The sequence below is a fragment of the Peromyscus maniculatus genome, chromosome 13 (assembly GCF_049852395.1).
Source record: "Peromyscus maniculatus bairdii isolate BWxNUB_F1_BW_parent chromosome 13, HU_Pman_BW_mat_3.1, whole genome shotgun sequence".
Lineage (NCBI taxonomy): Eukaryota > Metazoa > Chordata > Mammalia > Rodentia > Cricetidae > Peromyscus > Peromyscus maniculatus.
In genome coordinates this window covers 5,987,731-6,002,448 of record NC_134864.1, presented here as the reverse complement: position 1 = coordinate 6,002,448, position 14,718 = coordinate 5,987,731, and the positions used below count along the sequence as shown (strand labels likewise).

The following is a 14,718-nucleotide window of genomic DNA, read 5'->3' as shown; positions in this document are numbered from 1 at the left end:
TTATGTGTTAACCTCCAGTGGCCCATGGCTACTACCTAGTGAATATCAGAGTTCACCTCAGTTGTTCTCCTATATTCAAAACAAGGTTCTGCACACTCACTTGATGTAATCATTTCTTTCTTTGTCAGCCATTGAATTCAGAGCAGAACCTGATGGTTGGTGCACTGGTTTGAATGAGAATGGCCCCCATAGGCTCATATATTTGATTGTTTGGTCCCTAGTTCGTGGAACTGTTTTGGGTGGGATTAGAAGGTGTGTCACTGCAAGTGGGATTTGAGATTTCAAAAGCCCATGCTGAGAGGACCGAGCAGACACCGTAATAGGCTGCTCAGTCTTCTCTTAGAGATCAGGCCTCAATTTCAGTTTCCTGAAACTGAACAAGCTGCTTCTAAAGAAGAGCCATGAACAAAGGGCAATTAATCACTGGTGGCCCTGACAACAGGGACAAGGGAGATAAGATGTAGCACACCTGGGCCACTGAGCCAGCCACTATAATCAACAGTTCAAGGTAATAACCAAATAAGGACAAAGCCTGAGACTTGTCCAGGCCTGCCCAAAAATGGATAACTGTAGCCCTGACAAACCCCTAACTAACCCTAGCCAATTAAAAGTTACTAACATGATTGCCACTCACATAAGCCAATCATTTCTAAGATGATACAACTTCCTTGGACACTCTCCTTAGTTAGGCTTATAAGGAGCTCATACCCCTCTCTCGGGGTCTTCGCCATCTTGCCTTTGTGTGGGATGGCAGACCCCAGCATGCTGGGAGCTTTCTCAAGATAATACATGTTCTTGCTGATTGCATACGTGGATGATGGTCTTTTGTGGGACTTCTCCAGAACCCTAACACATGCCAGGCCCAGTCTGTATCTGTCTCTGCCTCTGTCACTGTCTATGTCTCCCTCCCTTTTGTTCCAGTAGAAGCTCCACCTCAATCCCTCTCCCCCATCTGTCTCTCCTCAAACCCTGCCTCATCTCAGAAAGCCCGCCAAACACGGCTCCTCCCCCACAGATGCTCAAGACCATTCCCACAGGGTATTTAAACTGCCCCCCAGAAAACAGACATGTGGTTTTTCAGGCTTTCTTCCCTGTCTCCTCTCTGGGGGAGCTGGAAAATCATCTGGGAGTGGTTTACCCATTAAACCTGGGTTTTTTCTTAATTTGGTTTGATTCAGTCTGATTTGGATTGCTGCAATGGAGGAGAGACTTATCCTGGTGCACAAACTTTTCACGTTTCTCCTCCTGCTCCCCTCTCTCCTCTCTTTCTCCTTTCTCTCTTCTCTGCCTCCAACTTTTGGATAAAATATACATCCTCAGCCAGTGCCCCAGTGCCATGCCTGCCAGCTTGCTGCGTGCTCTCTGCCATGATTGGTTATGGTCTCACACTCTGAACTATAAGCAAGCCTCCAGTTAAGTGCTTCTTAAAATACGTTGCCTCGGTCATGATGTCTCTTCACAGCAATAGAACAATAACTAAAGCAGTTGGTGTCTATTGTACTCTCTGCTAGACATGATACACTCAGAAACACTTTCAGGACTCTTCCCACTACAAGCTGCTTCACAGAACACTACTAAGGCAGCTTGAGAAACAAAGACATTGCTGGATCTCCAGACTGGTGCATTTCCTGTACTGTGATATAACTGTAGTAATCTGGGACAATGTATTGCAAATGCCCAGCCGATGCCAGTGTTTTCTTCTCCTAGATACTGAGGGCTGCATGCTTCTGCACTTCCTTAAAAGACCTAGGTGGGCACTAACCTGGGCCTCCACTGCCTCCTGTGGTTTGTGATTAGGCTCCATTCTACAGTTCTTGCTGGCTCAAAATTCTTACAAGGCTGGATTCCCCAGAACATCATGGGCTTGTGATCTTGTGGGACACTGCTCAAATGTCAGGATGGCAAAGCAAATTTGAGATGCAGTTGAGGGCAGGACTCTAGCTGTGGGGACTGTGCATATGACCAGGAATCTGGCCCTGCCTCAGGGAATTGCTCTCACAAATACTGAGCAGTTGCTCCACCTCCTTCCTCTACATGCCCGGGGTTCCACTCTCCATTGTGTGAGCTTTACTGGGGTGTCCTGCATTCCACCTCACTGTGTATGTCATTCTGCCCATTCAGCTTGGTTGTCAAAGCTGAGATTTCCCTCTGCAGCAAAGCCACACCCTTAATACCTAACTGGGAGCAGACTCAGCAGCTGGGCAGATGTGCATATGAATATGCCTCCTATGTGCCTCCACTGTACTGTGCAAGTAGTCTTTGCTTTTCACCCTTTTGAAGAAGATAAGAATCCAGATAAATGTTCTTCAATTTCTCCTCCAAAGTTAGTCCCTGCCTTCTTTTCCTCCATCTGCTCTCTGTACCTGCCACTTCTCCATATGTTTTACCTCATGCCGAATTCCATTGTTTCCCTTTTATGGCTATCTATATAAAATTATCTGAGTCTAGGCAGTGGCCATGCCCGTCCATGCAATGCCTATAAAAGGAAAAGAATGGATGGAGCTGCTGTTTAATAATCCTTTTGTACACTGTAAAGATTTGTCACTCAAATTGGTGTAATAAAATGCTGATTGGCCAGTGGTCAGGCAGGAAGTATAGGCAGAGCAACCAAACTAAGAATGCTGGGAAGAGGAAGGGCAGTCAGGAGTCGCCAGCCAGATGCAGAGGAAGCAAGATGAGAATGCCATACTGAGAAAAGGTACCAAGCCACATGGCTAAACATAGATAAGAATTATGGGTGAATTTAAATGTAAAAGCTAATTAGTAATAAGCCTGAGCTACCAGCCAAGTATTTATAATTAATGCAAGCCTCTGAGTGGTTATTTGGGAACTGTTGGGTGGGAGAGAAATGTCTGTTTACATGGAGAAGTTGGGCTGAGAAGTCAGAACCTGAAATCTGTGTTTGCTGCTTCAGCTGCTGCTCTCAGCATTATCAAGAACGCTCCCAACACCACATCTCATGGAAGAGGTGGCCAGTTCCTGGAGGAGGGACCCCATCTCTTTCCTGGGTTCAATATGCAGCTCTTGTGCACATGTGACTGTGGAGGATGCCTATGAAGAGCACTGTGGGGACAATGTTGACAGCTTCTCTCACTGTGAGGGTCTGCCATGTGCTCAGAGCCCCAAAGCACACAAGGATCCAGATGCTATGCCTAAAGAAATATTCTAGGTAGCACCTCCCCACAGGTGTGCTGTTGATTTTGTTTGGTCAGAACCCTACATCTCAACTAGACTCATGAAGAGACATGCAGCAAAGTCTTTTTTAACAGTTGATTTAGATTTTTAAATTTTTTGTGAGTACCTGCATGTATTAAACTATTGCCTAGGCAAACTGTATTATTTCCTTGAAGACTGATTGCCCAGCACCTTAAGACTTAATTTCTCCCATTTTGGGGGAAATCTGTGCCAGGTATTTTCCTCTGAAAAAGCTACAGTTTATTTTCCAACATTGCATTTAAAAATGAAAAGGGAACTGAAGCAGGTTATAATCTTAGCAGTTCTTATGATACTCTGGGGTAAACAAATTAAAAATGGCCTTCAGATCATTTAATATATAACTATTAAATATATTTAAAATTTCAATAATTTAGGAATTGTTGGCCACTATTAACTCTAAAAAATAGTTTAATTTAGTTGGACATGGTGGTACATGCTTATAATTCTGGGATGTGGAAGCAGGAGGAGCAAGAGTTCAAAGTCACTTAGATAATGTGTTCCAAGTCGACCTAAAGTATAATGAGACCTTGTCTTAAACAAACAAGTAACCTAGTAGAGTGGGTATAATAATATTCCTATCATTCCTGTAATAAGTCATTAAGATCTCAGTGTTATAAATCAGTCCACATTTATTTTCTCCAATGAAAGACTATCAATGCTACCAAGATTGGCCAAAATATAAGCAAACACCTCAAAATTCCACTATTGGCTAGTCTCATGTTAGTTCTACACTTGGCCTTATCTTGGTTTCACAATTACCACAGGTGCTGAAAGCATCAAAAGGATATTTAAGGTATTCCAAACTCATTGTGGCATCCAGGGGACACAGACCAGAGCAACTTGACAAAAAATCTGGCTTTCACTTGAGTGTCTAACTAGATGAGGCACCTTAAACACATCAGATAAAATCCATGCTGTCAGCAAAGATCATGGTCCAGGCCATAGCTGCCTTAGGAGAGTCTGAAGGAAGAGAGCAGACTAAAGTTCTCGGTGCCTCAGCAGAGAACATCTTCCAGCTTTGAATGAGATCCAGGGGCTCACTCAAGTGGATTGGTTGTCTGCTGGAGGCAAAGTAGACACCAGATTGAAGCCCATATCATAATTATTGGAACCTGAGACAGTGTTACATCATATGGCAAAGAGATTATAGCTAACATTGAGGACCTTGAAGGGGAGAGACTGTCCTAATTCACATGAGTGGTCCAACATCATCACAAAAGATCTTGTTAGTAAATGAGGGAAATGTGAGAGTTAGAGAAACGGGCAAGCTCCACCACAGCTCCATGGAGACAGAGAGTGCCACTGAATTACAAAAGTAAGATCAAAGATGGAACTGTTAAAGGAAAACAATAATGAAAAAGGAATGAATTTATACTAATTGGGAGAAATGAAATCAAGTCCATCCTATCTGAATAGACAGAATTCTTAGATCAAGAGAAATCAACAGGAGTGAGTTTTTAAAGCACTTTAAACATTTAACCAAAATTCTAAAATATTTAATTAGATGTAAGGGTAAGAATAATATGAAAATAGCGTAAGACAACAATACTGGGATCAGATAGGTAGGCTATATAAGATGTCACTTAATGATAAGAGCAAAGTTTATTACCACAACACAAGTGCCTCCATGTACCAGTCTATCTTCCATACCTACAGGGTGACAACTATTAAATATGCTAATAAACCATCTACAAATATTGCTGATTCTAAGGTGGGAAATGGAAGGTAGAAGACATCTCCTTTGGAACTGGAGAATCTCAGAGATGTATTTGACGTACAAAACATAAAAATGTGGCAATTTGGGTGCATCTGCAGAACATTTAGAAAGACTAGTCATGTGACTCTGGAGCACCTGAAAGGTGGCTAGTAAAAATTGAGAGGAGATGTAAACAAAACTGAGTGCTGACTGCTTCCATTTCCATTCTCAGGTGTCATGTGAGCACATACCCAGCCCTCCTAGAGAGCATCATTAAGGGCTATTGGGTAAAAAGTCCCCTTATCTTGCCACTGAAGATCTGAAAGCAATCTGTGTCCACTTGAGTCAGGTCCTAGCTCAGTTTCTCTGCATCTGCCAAGCTTCAGAAAATCTCACCTCAAGAAAGACAGTGAGTAGACAAGCAAGCAGTGCTGGTGATGTCCCATTGCTGTGCCTGAGTCCCAGGAGAGACCCTCAGTGTGGCACTGTAGTCCCCCTCAATGACCATCGTAAACCTGAAATGTCAATTATAGCTACTTGAAAACTGAAAATATCTGAGACACACTGGAGAATTCAAGGTAAGAAAAAAAAATCCCTGGAAACTGAGACTAGTGATCACATCAAAATGAGATGTTTAGAAAACTAGAATACTGTAAAGATAAGTTATGGCTCCAATGCACTACTGGGAGAGTGGTTTCCTGCTGGCACAGTTTACGCCCCCAGTGAAGACCACATTGGACACGATGGGCCTGGGGTAGTCAAACACAAAGCCCCCTAGGAGCAGCCACATCGATGCATAGCTGAGAACCTCCACCAAGGACACCTCTCTCTGCAAAAGCTCAGAGGTGAGGCTCTCAAAAGGAGGGATAGATACAGCAGCACACATGTATTCCAAGGTTAAAGGGTAAGCATGTTCTCGACCCTTTGCAGGAAGCTCATGTGGTCAGAAAGCCTTTGAGCAGCCTCGGCATATATAAGGGGTGAAGTTGGACACTGTGGCCTCAAAGTCTATTTCACAGGGAATGATGGTGCAGAAAACCCACAGCAAGAACATCCCAGGTACACTGCAAAGCAGAAAAAAAAAATCAGGGTCTGTTAACATCAAAAGAACTGTAGTTCAGTTTTGGGACCAGAGCCTCATTCTGCAGCAGACCCATGGAATGTTGATACATTGTTTCTTACTTCCCATTATTTTTTAAAGGCGTCCTCACAGAAAATTGCATTTTAAAGAAAATTAGCAGTTAGTCCAGAGGGTGACGTCTATGTCACTCCTTGGTGTATGGAATGTCACAGGTTTTCAGGGAGAAGAGGGCTTCTGCTTTGATGTACACAGACAAATTCGGAGCCAGGACCACAGTGTTGTGACCTCAAGCATAGTGTTCCCTCACAATGGTCCTCATGCTCAGTCAGTGACTGCCCTCCATGGGAATCACCAGCACCTTTCCTCCCTCAGCCCAGGGCAGGGCACAGAGCAGGAGCAGCAGTCCTGAGAGTCCTCGCAGAGACACCAGGAGTCCCGCGGCCATCTCCAGAGAAGCCCACAGCAGAGGGCCTTCCTTGCCTGTCTGCCCCCAACGTGAGTTTGTTCATTTTGTATAACCATCAAGCCACATTGTACAGTGGCATGCCATTGGTAGGCACAGCGCCCACCTGCAGTTAATCATTGCATAATAAACTCAAGCCTGAACTTCACTACTGTCCTAACCTTCTGCCTCTGCCCAGAGAAAAACACATCTTATCATCTCTGCCAGAAAGACTCCTGTCACCAGCTGTTGCTCTCTGATGGACCTCAGAGACCACTTTCTCTCCTCTGATTTCCACAACAAAGATCTGCACAACCTTATCACTGCGTCATTTTCTTCTCTGCCAGTCACACAGCAGCAGGATGCCACTGAGCTCTGACCAATGCCTGATGACTGGGTACCCACTGTAACCTCACCAAGATCACATAAATTAAGAGAAAGAAAATCAGATACATATTAACAGATACTGCCAGATTGAAGTTTTTTTTTAAATGGCATTTTAAATAAAATTCTAACAAAATATTTCATTAGAGGCAAAGGGCTAAGAAATATAGTAACAAAAGATAGTATTAGATCAGATAGGTAGGTAAAAAGTATGTCACTCAGTGATAAAATACAAGCGATATGATCAAAGTATTGTTCATCTCTGTCCATCAAACTAGCTGCCATGTTTTCGGGGCAAAACAATTAATATGCAAATATAACTTGAGCAAATCCTTGTACTAGACATTTACTTAGGATCTGGGCAGATTCAGAGGCAAGTTTTGATACACAAAACATGAAGATGTGCAATTTGAATCTATGAGCTACACATTCAACCCAGTGCTGGAGCACTGATGGTGAGGAAAATGAAGAAAGTGAACCCGTCCTCATCTGCTTCTCCTTCCAGATGCAGGGCAAAGCAGAGGAGATGGTAGGGGTGAAGAGCTGGTCATTGAGACTGGAGAACAAAAGTCCAGGAGGACAGGTGTGCTTAAGATCCATCAGGCCAAACTGATTGGTGCCTTAGCAGGAAATACTCCCAGCTTTGTGTGAGATCCAGGTTCACTTCAGCCTTAACTGCCTTCTCTAGGCAAGAAATAGCCCCACCCTGGAGCCAATATCTGAGTCCCAGAAACTACCACTGAGAGTCTGAGAGCAAGCTCAGCTTCTCTGGACCTCCCCAGATTCTGGAAATATGTTCAGGAGACACCGTCATGGCTAGTGGACATATTCGGTGGACTCCCACCCACCATGACTCCTCGGTTCTTAGAGACCCTCACAATTGCCTCCCATCTTCTTGTTAGACACTCAAATCCTGATACACCGACTGAGGACACCTTAAGGTTTTAACTCACCAAAGTTTCTGGAAAGATGAACAGAGAGATGAGCAACTCAGAATAAGGGCATTTACAAAGCTGTATTGGTGGAGCAGGCTTTGGATAGAGGCCTAATACAGACCTGAGAGAGTGGCTTTCTGAGGACACAGTTCATTCCCCCGATGAAGAACATATTGGGCATGATGGGCCTGGGATAGTCGAACACAAAGTCGAACCTGAAGAGCCATATGGATGCATGGCTGAGAATCTCCATGAGGGACACCTCTCTCTGCAAAAGCTCCGAGGCCAGGCTCTCATAGAAAGCAAAAGAGGAGCGGAAAATGATCTTGAATGGCAGAGGGTAGAGAACATTCTTGACTCTCTCCAGGAAGCTCATGTGGTCTGAATTACTTGTAAATAACCTTGGAACATATGAGGGAGGGCTTGGACACTGGGCAGCTTCAAAGTCAACCTCAGAAGGAATGAAGCGCAGAAGAAATACAGCAGGAATATTCAAGTATTTCGCCACAAGTGCCCCACAGAGATTCGCAGGGTCTGTTAACACCACTTCGAAGGAACTGGAGTTCAGATGCTGGACAAGGCCCTTGTTGTACAATAGACTCGTACAAGTTCTCTGGTAGAATGTTGATACGTTTTTCATAAGTTCCATATTGTTTAATACCATCATGACAGAATATTCGATTTCAAAGAACATTTGAAGGAGGCTTAGCAAGTGATGTGCATATTCTTCCTTGGTGTATGGAACAGCATAGGTTTTCAAAGTGAAGAAATCCTCTGCTTTGATGTACACAGACGCATCTGGAGCCAGGACCACAGTCTCGTGGCCTCGGGCATGGAGCTCCCTCACAATGGTCCTCATGCTCAGCCAGTGACTGCCCTCCACGGGAATCACCAGCACCTTCCCACCCTCAGCCCAGGGCAGGGCACAGAGCAGGAGTAGCAGAGACACCTGGAGTCCCATGGCCATCTCCAGGGAAGCCCACAGAGGTTAAACTTCCTTACCCGTCTGTGCCCCCAACATGAGTTTGTTCATTTTATATAACCATCAAGTCACCTTGCACAATGGCATGTCATTGGTAGGGACAATGCCCACCTGCAGTTAATCATTACATGAAAAATCCATGGCGGACTTTCACTACAGTCCTAATGTCGTGCCTCTACACAAGGAGAAGCCGCTCTTAACATCTCTCTACCTGAAAAACTCCTTACACTGATGGCTATTCTTGAACCATTAAGAATCGTTTACCTCTTCCCCCACCCCCAATTTTCAAAACAATATTGTATGCACTCATTTCATCATTTCCTTCTCTTTCAGCCATTGGTGTATCTCTGATGGCTGGATACCCAACATGGCTTCTCCTCTGGACACAACCAGCTGAGTAATTCCTTAAAATCTCTCTTTCCATTCTCAAGTAGCAGTCATTACGTCATAGAACACAGACCACTGCTAAGCTAGCTTGGAAAAAAAGAGAATATTTGAACTTACAAGTTTGTGCATTTATTAGCATGTGGTGATAATTATCAGGAACACTGAATTTGAAGTGGCTGGCAGATACTAAATATTGGAGTGCTTGAAGGATTTTGACTCATGATTTGATTATTTGAATCTACTCAGTGCTTTGTGGAAATTTGGTATCTACTCCATGCTATCAAGTCAATGCTATCTGAAGCACACCTGGGCAAGACCAACCTATGAAAAAACAGCATCCTGCTCCCTCATGGGAGCTGTTACCTTGGTCTACTCACTAGACAGAGCCTACATCTAGCCTGGGATCTCGGCTCATCTGAAGTTCTGTTCCCCTTTGTGATGAGGGCTATAGCCCCCTGTTTAGGGGCCTGGGTGGACACTAATCTGGGCCTTCACTACCTCCTAGAGTTTGTGATCAGACTCCTTTTCATGATCAATGGCAGCTCTGTGTTCTGATATGGATGTTTCCTGTGATAGCAACATGGGGTGCATTTTTGTGGAGCCTGTATTCTAACTTTAAGACTGAGTTGGGCAGGTCAGCAGATCACATGTAACCAGGAATCTGGTCCCCACCCAAAGTATTTCTTGTATAGGTGTTCAGCAGTTGCTGCCTTGTCTTGGTTCTATTTGGGCTGAGGTTCTGCTGTTCAGTGAGCATGTCCCAGGGCTGGCTAGCATTCTACCTCAAGGTACCTAAGACCCTCTGCAAAGTCTGGTCAGCTATGGTTGTACAGAGAGAACTTCCATGTGAAGAGAAGCCACTGCCTTGGAGACTTACTCTGATAATAACAGATCTACTACTGGGCAGATGTGTGTTTGCAAAAAGCTCCATGTAGGCCACCAGGTGTCACTGTGCAGCAATCCTTTGTGGCTTTCTAGGAGGCTAAGAGTTCAGAATCCCACTTCCTTTCCAAAAGCAACTTCTCTGTTCTGTTTCCCTGGCTCTTTCTCCTGTCTTCAGATTTCTCTGTATGTTTTACCCTATACTCGGTTTCTGGTCTTCTACATCTACATCAAATTCTATCATTTCCCTTCTCCCAACAAACATGCAAAATGACCTGGGTCTAGGTCGAGACCCCTCCTGTTTGTTGAGATGGTCAAAGAAACTCTAGAGTGGATGCAGATGGTGACTGATAAGTTTTTGGTCTCTGCTTGAGCTGCTGCTGCCATTGTTTGCAAGAAATCCACCCCCTCCACATTCAGTGGGAGAGGCAGCTAGTTCCTGGAAGTAGGAACCCCAGAGGCAACCAAATGAACCAAGGAGAAGTCAAAGGAGCTACCAGAAGCATTTGGTGATGTTCTTTCCATTAGTTGGATGCTCTGAGCTATGACTTAAGGCAAAGTGACTCAGAAAGTCTGTATTATACGTCCAGTGCCAGACATTTGAACGAGCAGAAAAAGAGAGGAGAGAGAGAGAGAGAGAGAGAGAGAGAGAGAGAGAGAGAGAGAGAGAGAGAGAGAGAGAGAAGGAAGCCCTGCAAAAACTCTCTAGATGGAGTGGAGCAATGGTTTTTGAAAGGACCATGCTGGTGGGCAGCTTGGCCACCATAGACCCTCCATGAAACATGCACTCTGGAACCCAGAGCAAGTGTTGTGAATAAGAATTCCTGGGGGTGGGGGAAGCTGTGTCTCAAAGGATAGCTGATGGATTAGCACTTCAGTGGCATGAAGAGAGGGGATTTTATAAGCCCAAAGCCCACTTGCAATTTATCTTGGACAATCTTCATCCTACTAAGTAGCCATTGTTTGTCTCGTTCTGTGCCGAACCACAGCACCCTATGACCATTGAACCTAACATCCTAACGAAGAGATAAAATAGTCTTTTGGAATATTTTAATAAAGCTTTAGTTTCACACCAACCCAAAGGCTAAGAGTATCATCTGATAGCATTTAAAGCCCACAGTAGAGTTCTCCCAATCTTTCCATAACCTGCCTGCCTGATGTGCCCAACAATATGTCTGAAAAGTGTTTTGACTTGTGGCTTTTTGTTTTGTTTTATTTCCTCTAAAAAAAAAATTAATGAAATTTCTACCTCATTAGAACATGGTGTTTGAAGAGACCCAAATCTGCAGCCTCAGGCTTGCATATTTGACTCTAGAATAAACCACATCTTTTATTCCATGGAGGTGAGGACTGTTTCTTTCACCGACCGTATCATAGGACTATATACACTGAAACTTAGCCCACAAAATACCTCAAGATATCAGGAACTAAATTTGGAATCAGAACCATGCAGTACTCAGCAAGGCTGAAAACTGATCAGGGCCAGAATCTGCAGTGGAACTCAGACACAGATCAGAACCAGTCAGAACTGTCCAGGGACAGGGCCAGCATCCATAATCCCACACGACCTCTCACTCACAGAGTCGGCACCTGTGGCCCAGCCTCACAAAGGACTGCCTACAAGTGTGACCGACAGTTTTAAATGGACCAGTGAAAGACCACCTAGAAACTCAGATGACATCTGCTCCCTGGCTTGTCAAAGACTGCCCAGGGGTGTGACCTGGATCTGTGAGCCTAGAAAAGGATGTCCAGCAGCTAAGAGGCCAAGTCTCTCTGCAAAAGGCAAGGCTCACATAGGGAGTATTAAAAATATGAAAGATAACTCAAGGCCTCAGAATAGATATATTCACAGAATCAGAATAATGTTCTTGACCCTCTGCACATCTGTGGTCTGAAGTTCTTATGAGTAACATACAAGGGAGGGTTTGGACACTGGGCTGCCTTAAAGTCTAGTTCACAGGGAACGTAGCACAGGAAAAACACAGCAGAAACATGCAAGCACTTGGCCAGCACCACCCCACAGGGCTCAAGAGAGTCTCTTAAACCACACTGAAGGAACTCAAATTAAGATGGTGGGTCAGAGCCTCATTCTGCAGTACACCCACACAATAGACCCATGTAGACCCAAATCCATGTTGATACATTTTTCACGTATGCCATAACTTTAAGAAATATCTCCAGGACATGTTCTATTTCAAAGAACTTTAGAAGGTGGCCCAGTAAGTTGTGTCTGTATTCCTCTTTGCTGAGTGGAACAGCATAGATTTTCAGAGTGAAGAAGTCCTCTTTTTTGATGCACACAGATGCATCTGGAGCCAGGACCAAAGTCTGGTGGCCTCAGGCATGGAGCTCCTTCATGATGGTCGTCATACTCAGCCAGTGGCTGCCTTCCATGGGAAATGCCACCACCTTCCCACCCTCAGCCCAGTGCAGGGCACAGAGCAGAAACATCAGCTCTATGAGCCCCCCAATGGGGTCCTGGGGCCATTTCAGAATCCCACTACAGCACTTATTTAGTGGCACTTCTGCCCAGAGTCAATGTTTACCCCTGCTCCACCTAAAACTGCAGTAGACAGCTGTGGGAAACCATCCCAGGACAGTGTTGGTACCTCTCCTCACTGTGAGGTTCTCACATTCATTCACTTTCAAAAGCACACAGAATCGTTCAAATGCTGCATCCGAAGAAACACTTTACCTGTGAACTAGGCCATGGGTGCTGTGTGGCTCAGCTGAGTCAGAGACATAAATCTGTGAAGCATGACTCTAATAGTTCTGGAAGGTACTAGGCAAGCTGCCAAGGAAGGGAACTGACCAGAAGTCGTATCCAGCTGTGAAGCCTATGAACCCCAACCAATACCAGCTAAAGGTGATGATGAGAGCTGGAGAAGTAGTCTTCCCCCAATTTGGAGCCCCAGGTTGGTCATCCAATACCAAACTGTCAGCCCTGAAGTCATGTACATATAACACTGAATGGACTCAGTAAGTTGTACTTAGAGATTAACACACACACACACACACACACACACACACACACACACACACACACACACTACAAATTGTGGAATTTGCAGGTAAGTGGATGGAACTAGAAAATATACTGAGGAATCTCAGGTTCACAAAGACAAATGCCAGATATTCTCCCCAATGTGTAGTGTGTGTGTGTGTGTGTGTGTGTGTGTGTGTGTGTGTGTGATATATAAACAATTAAAGAAAAGGAGGTCAGGAAGTTGAGAGCGAAGTGAGGGAGTGGACATGGGAAGGGTTGGAGTCAGGAAAGGGAACGTGATTATATTTTAATGTAATAAATGAAAAAACAAAACAAATTTAAAATGATGGCTTTCAATTACACATAAATAATGAGGGCCATTTGATAATCCGTTAAAATGTCAATCCAGATTTAAAATTTAGGGAGCTATGAAAAGGGGTGTCACTGGACTCCTATTATCTCAGCTACAGTAGTTTAAGTTGGTTCACTTTTTTCTCTCTACATTTTTTCAGATCAGAAACTGGTTCTGATCAGGACCATGCTCCTTGTGAAGGCAGAGGGCAACATACTCAACTGAGGGCCTCGAGGTTCCATGGTGGTTGGTGGCTTCTCAGCATGCCATTCAGCCCTAGCTTGGTTCTGAAACAGTGTTGGTGGCTGATGAGGGAAAGGACACCCCACTTAGGTGCACATGCCTCCCCGTTGTCACACAGGGACACAGACCAGAGGAGAAGCTGAGAAGTCCATTCTGTTAACTCAGTCCAGCCCCACACTAAGAAGATTTTTGGCATGTTTACCTTGGGATAGTTTAAGAAATTGCATAAGACACTAAACTGAATTGGAAATGAAATTGAGCTAAAAGCACAGACCTTCTTGGTAAAAGGACCTGAACACACTGGCACAAACTAGGACCCTGAGAAAGTGCATCTGGGTCCCTTGTGAAGTGTGAAATAGGAAAGCAAAGCAGTAACTTAAAACCTCCAAAGCCAACACCTCCCAGGTCCACATGAAGTACTGCTTCATCTTACCAGACTTTCAAAGAACTAACACCATGCTTCTCAAAGGACTCCACAAAAGACGCCAGGAAAGAACATGATCAAGCTCTTTATGAAGCCAGCATGACTTTAATTCACAAACCACATAAATATACAAGAAAATAAGACAAACCACAAAACAATCTCTCTGACGAAAATAGATGAAGAATTTCTCAATCAAATACTTGCCAACTAAATTTAAGAAGACATCAGAAAGCTCAACCATGATCAAGTTGGCTTTATACCTGAAGGGTAATATTGATTTAACACACACAAATCAACAAGTGTAGAAAATCACTAAAGTGGACAGAAGGACCGAGATCACAGGTCATCCAAACAGATACAGAAAAGGCTTTTGGCAAAACCCAGGATCCGTTAATACAAAAAGCCCTGTGGCCTCTACAAATCAAAAGAACATATTTCAACATAGCAAAAGCCATGGACCTCGAAATTAGAGCCAACATTATAAGAAATGGGGAGAAGCACTTCCACTAAAATCAGGATCTAAACAAGGTGTCCATTCTGTTCTCTCACTGAATCCAGCGCCAGGGTCTTGTTAGCGCAAGACAAGGAGACAAAAAGAAGGACACAAAGAAAAGAAGACGTCCACGTGTCCTCATTTGCACAGGATATGGCTGTACACAGAGCAGCCCTAAAGACCCACCTGCACTTCTGAGAGATGAGAAACACTCT

At 44.2% G+C, this 14,718-nt stretch overlaps 1 protein-coding gene across 7 annotated transcripts in view; it reads right to left on the bottom strand.

The window, feature by feature from the left end:
- Positions 1 to 14,718, bottom strand: part of LOC102916970 (UDP-glucuronosyltransferase 1A6) — a 117,594-nt gene that overhangs the window by 23,138 nt on the left and 79,738 nt on the right. The window contains exon 1 of one of the 7 annotated variants that reach the window (XM_016007092.3): positions 7,876 to 8,764. The exons of the other annotated variants lie outside the window; for them this stretch is intronic. Within the exon in view, the coding sequence (XP_015862578.1) occupies positions 7,876 to 8,721 (846 nt within the window). The 5' untranslated portion in view covers positions 8,722 to 8,764. Of the gene's footprint in view, positions 1 to 7,875; positions 8,765 to 14,718 lie in introns of those variants that run through there. 7 annotated transcript variants of the gene reach the window in all.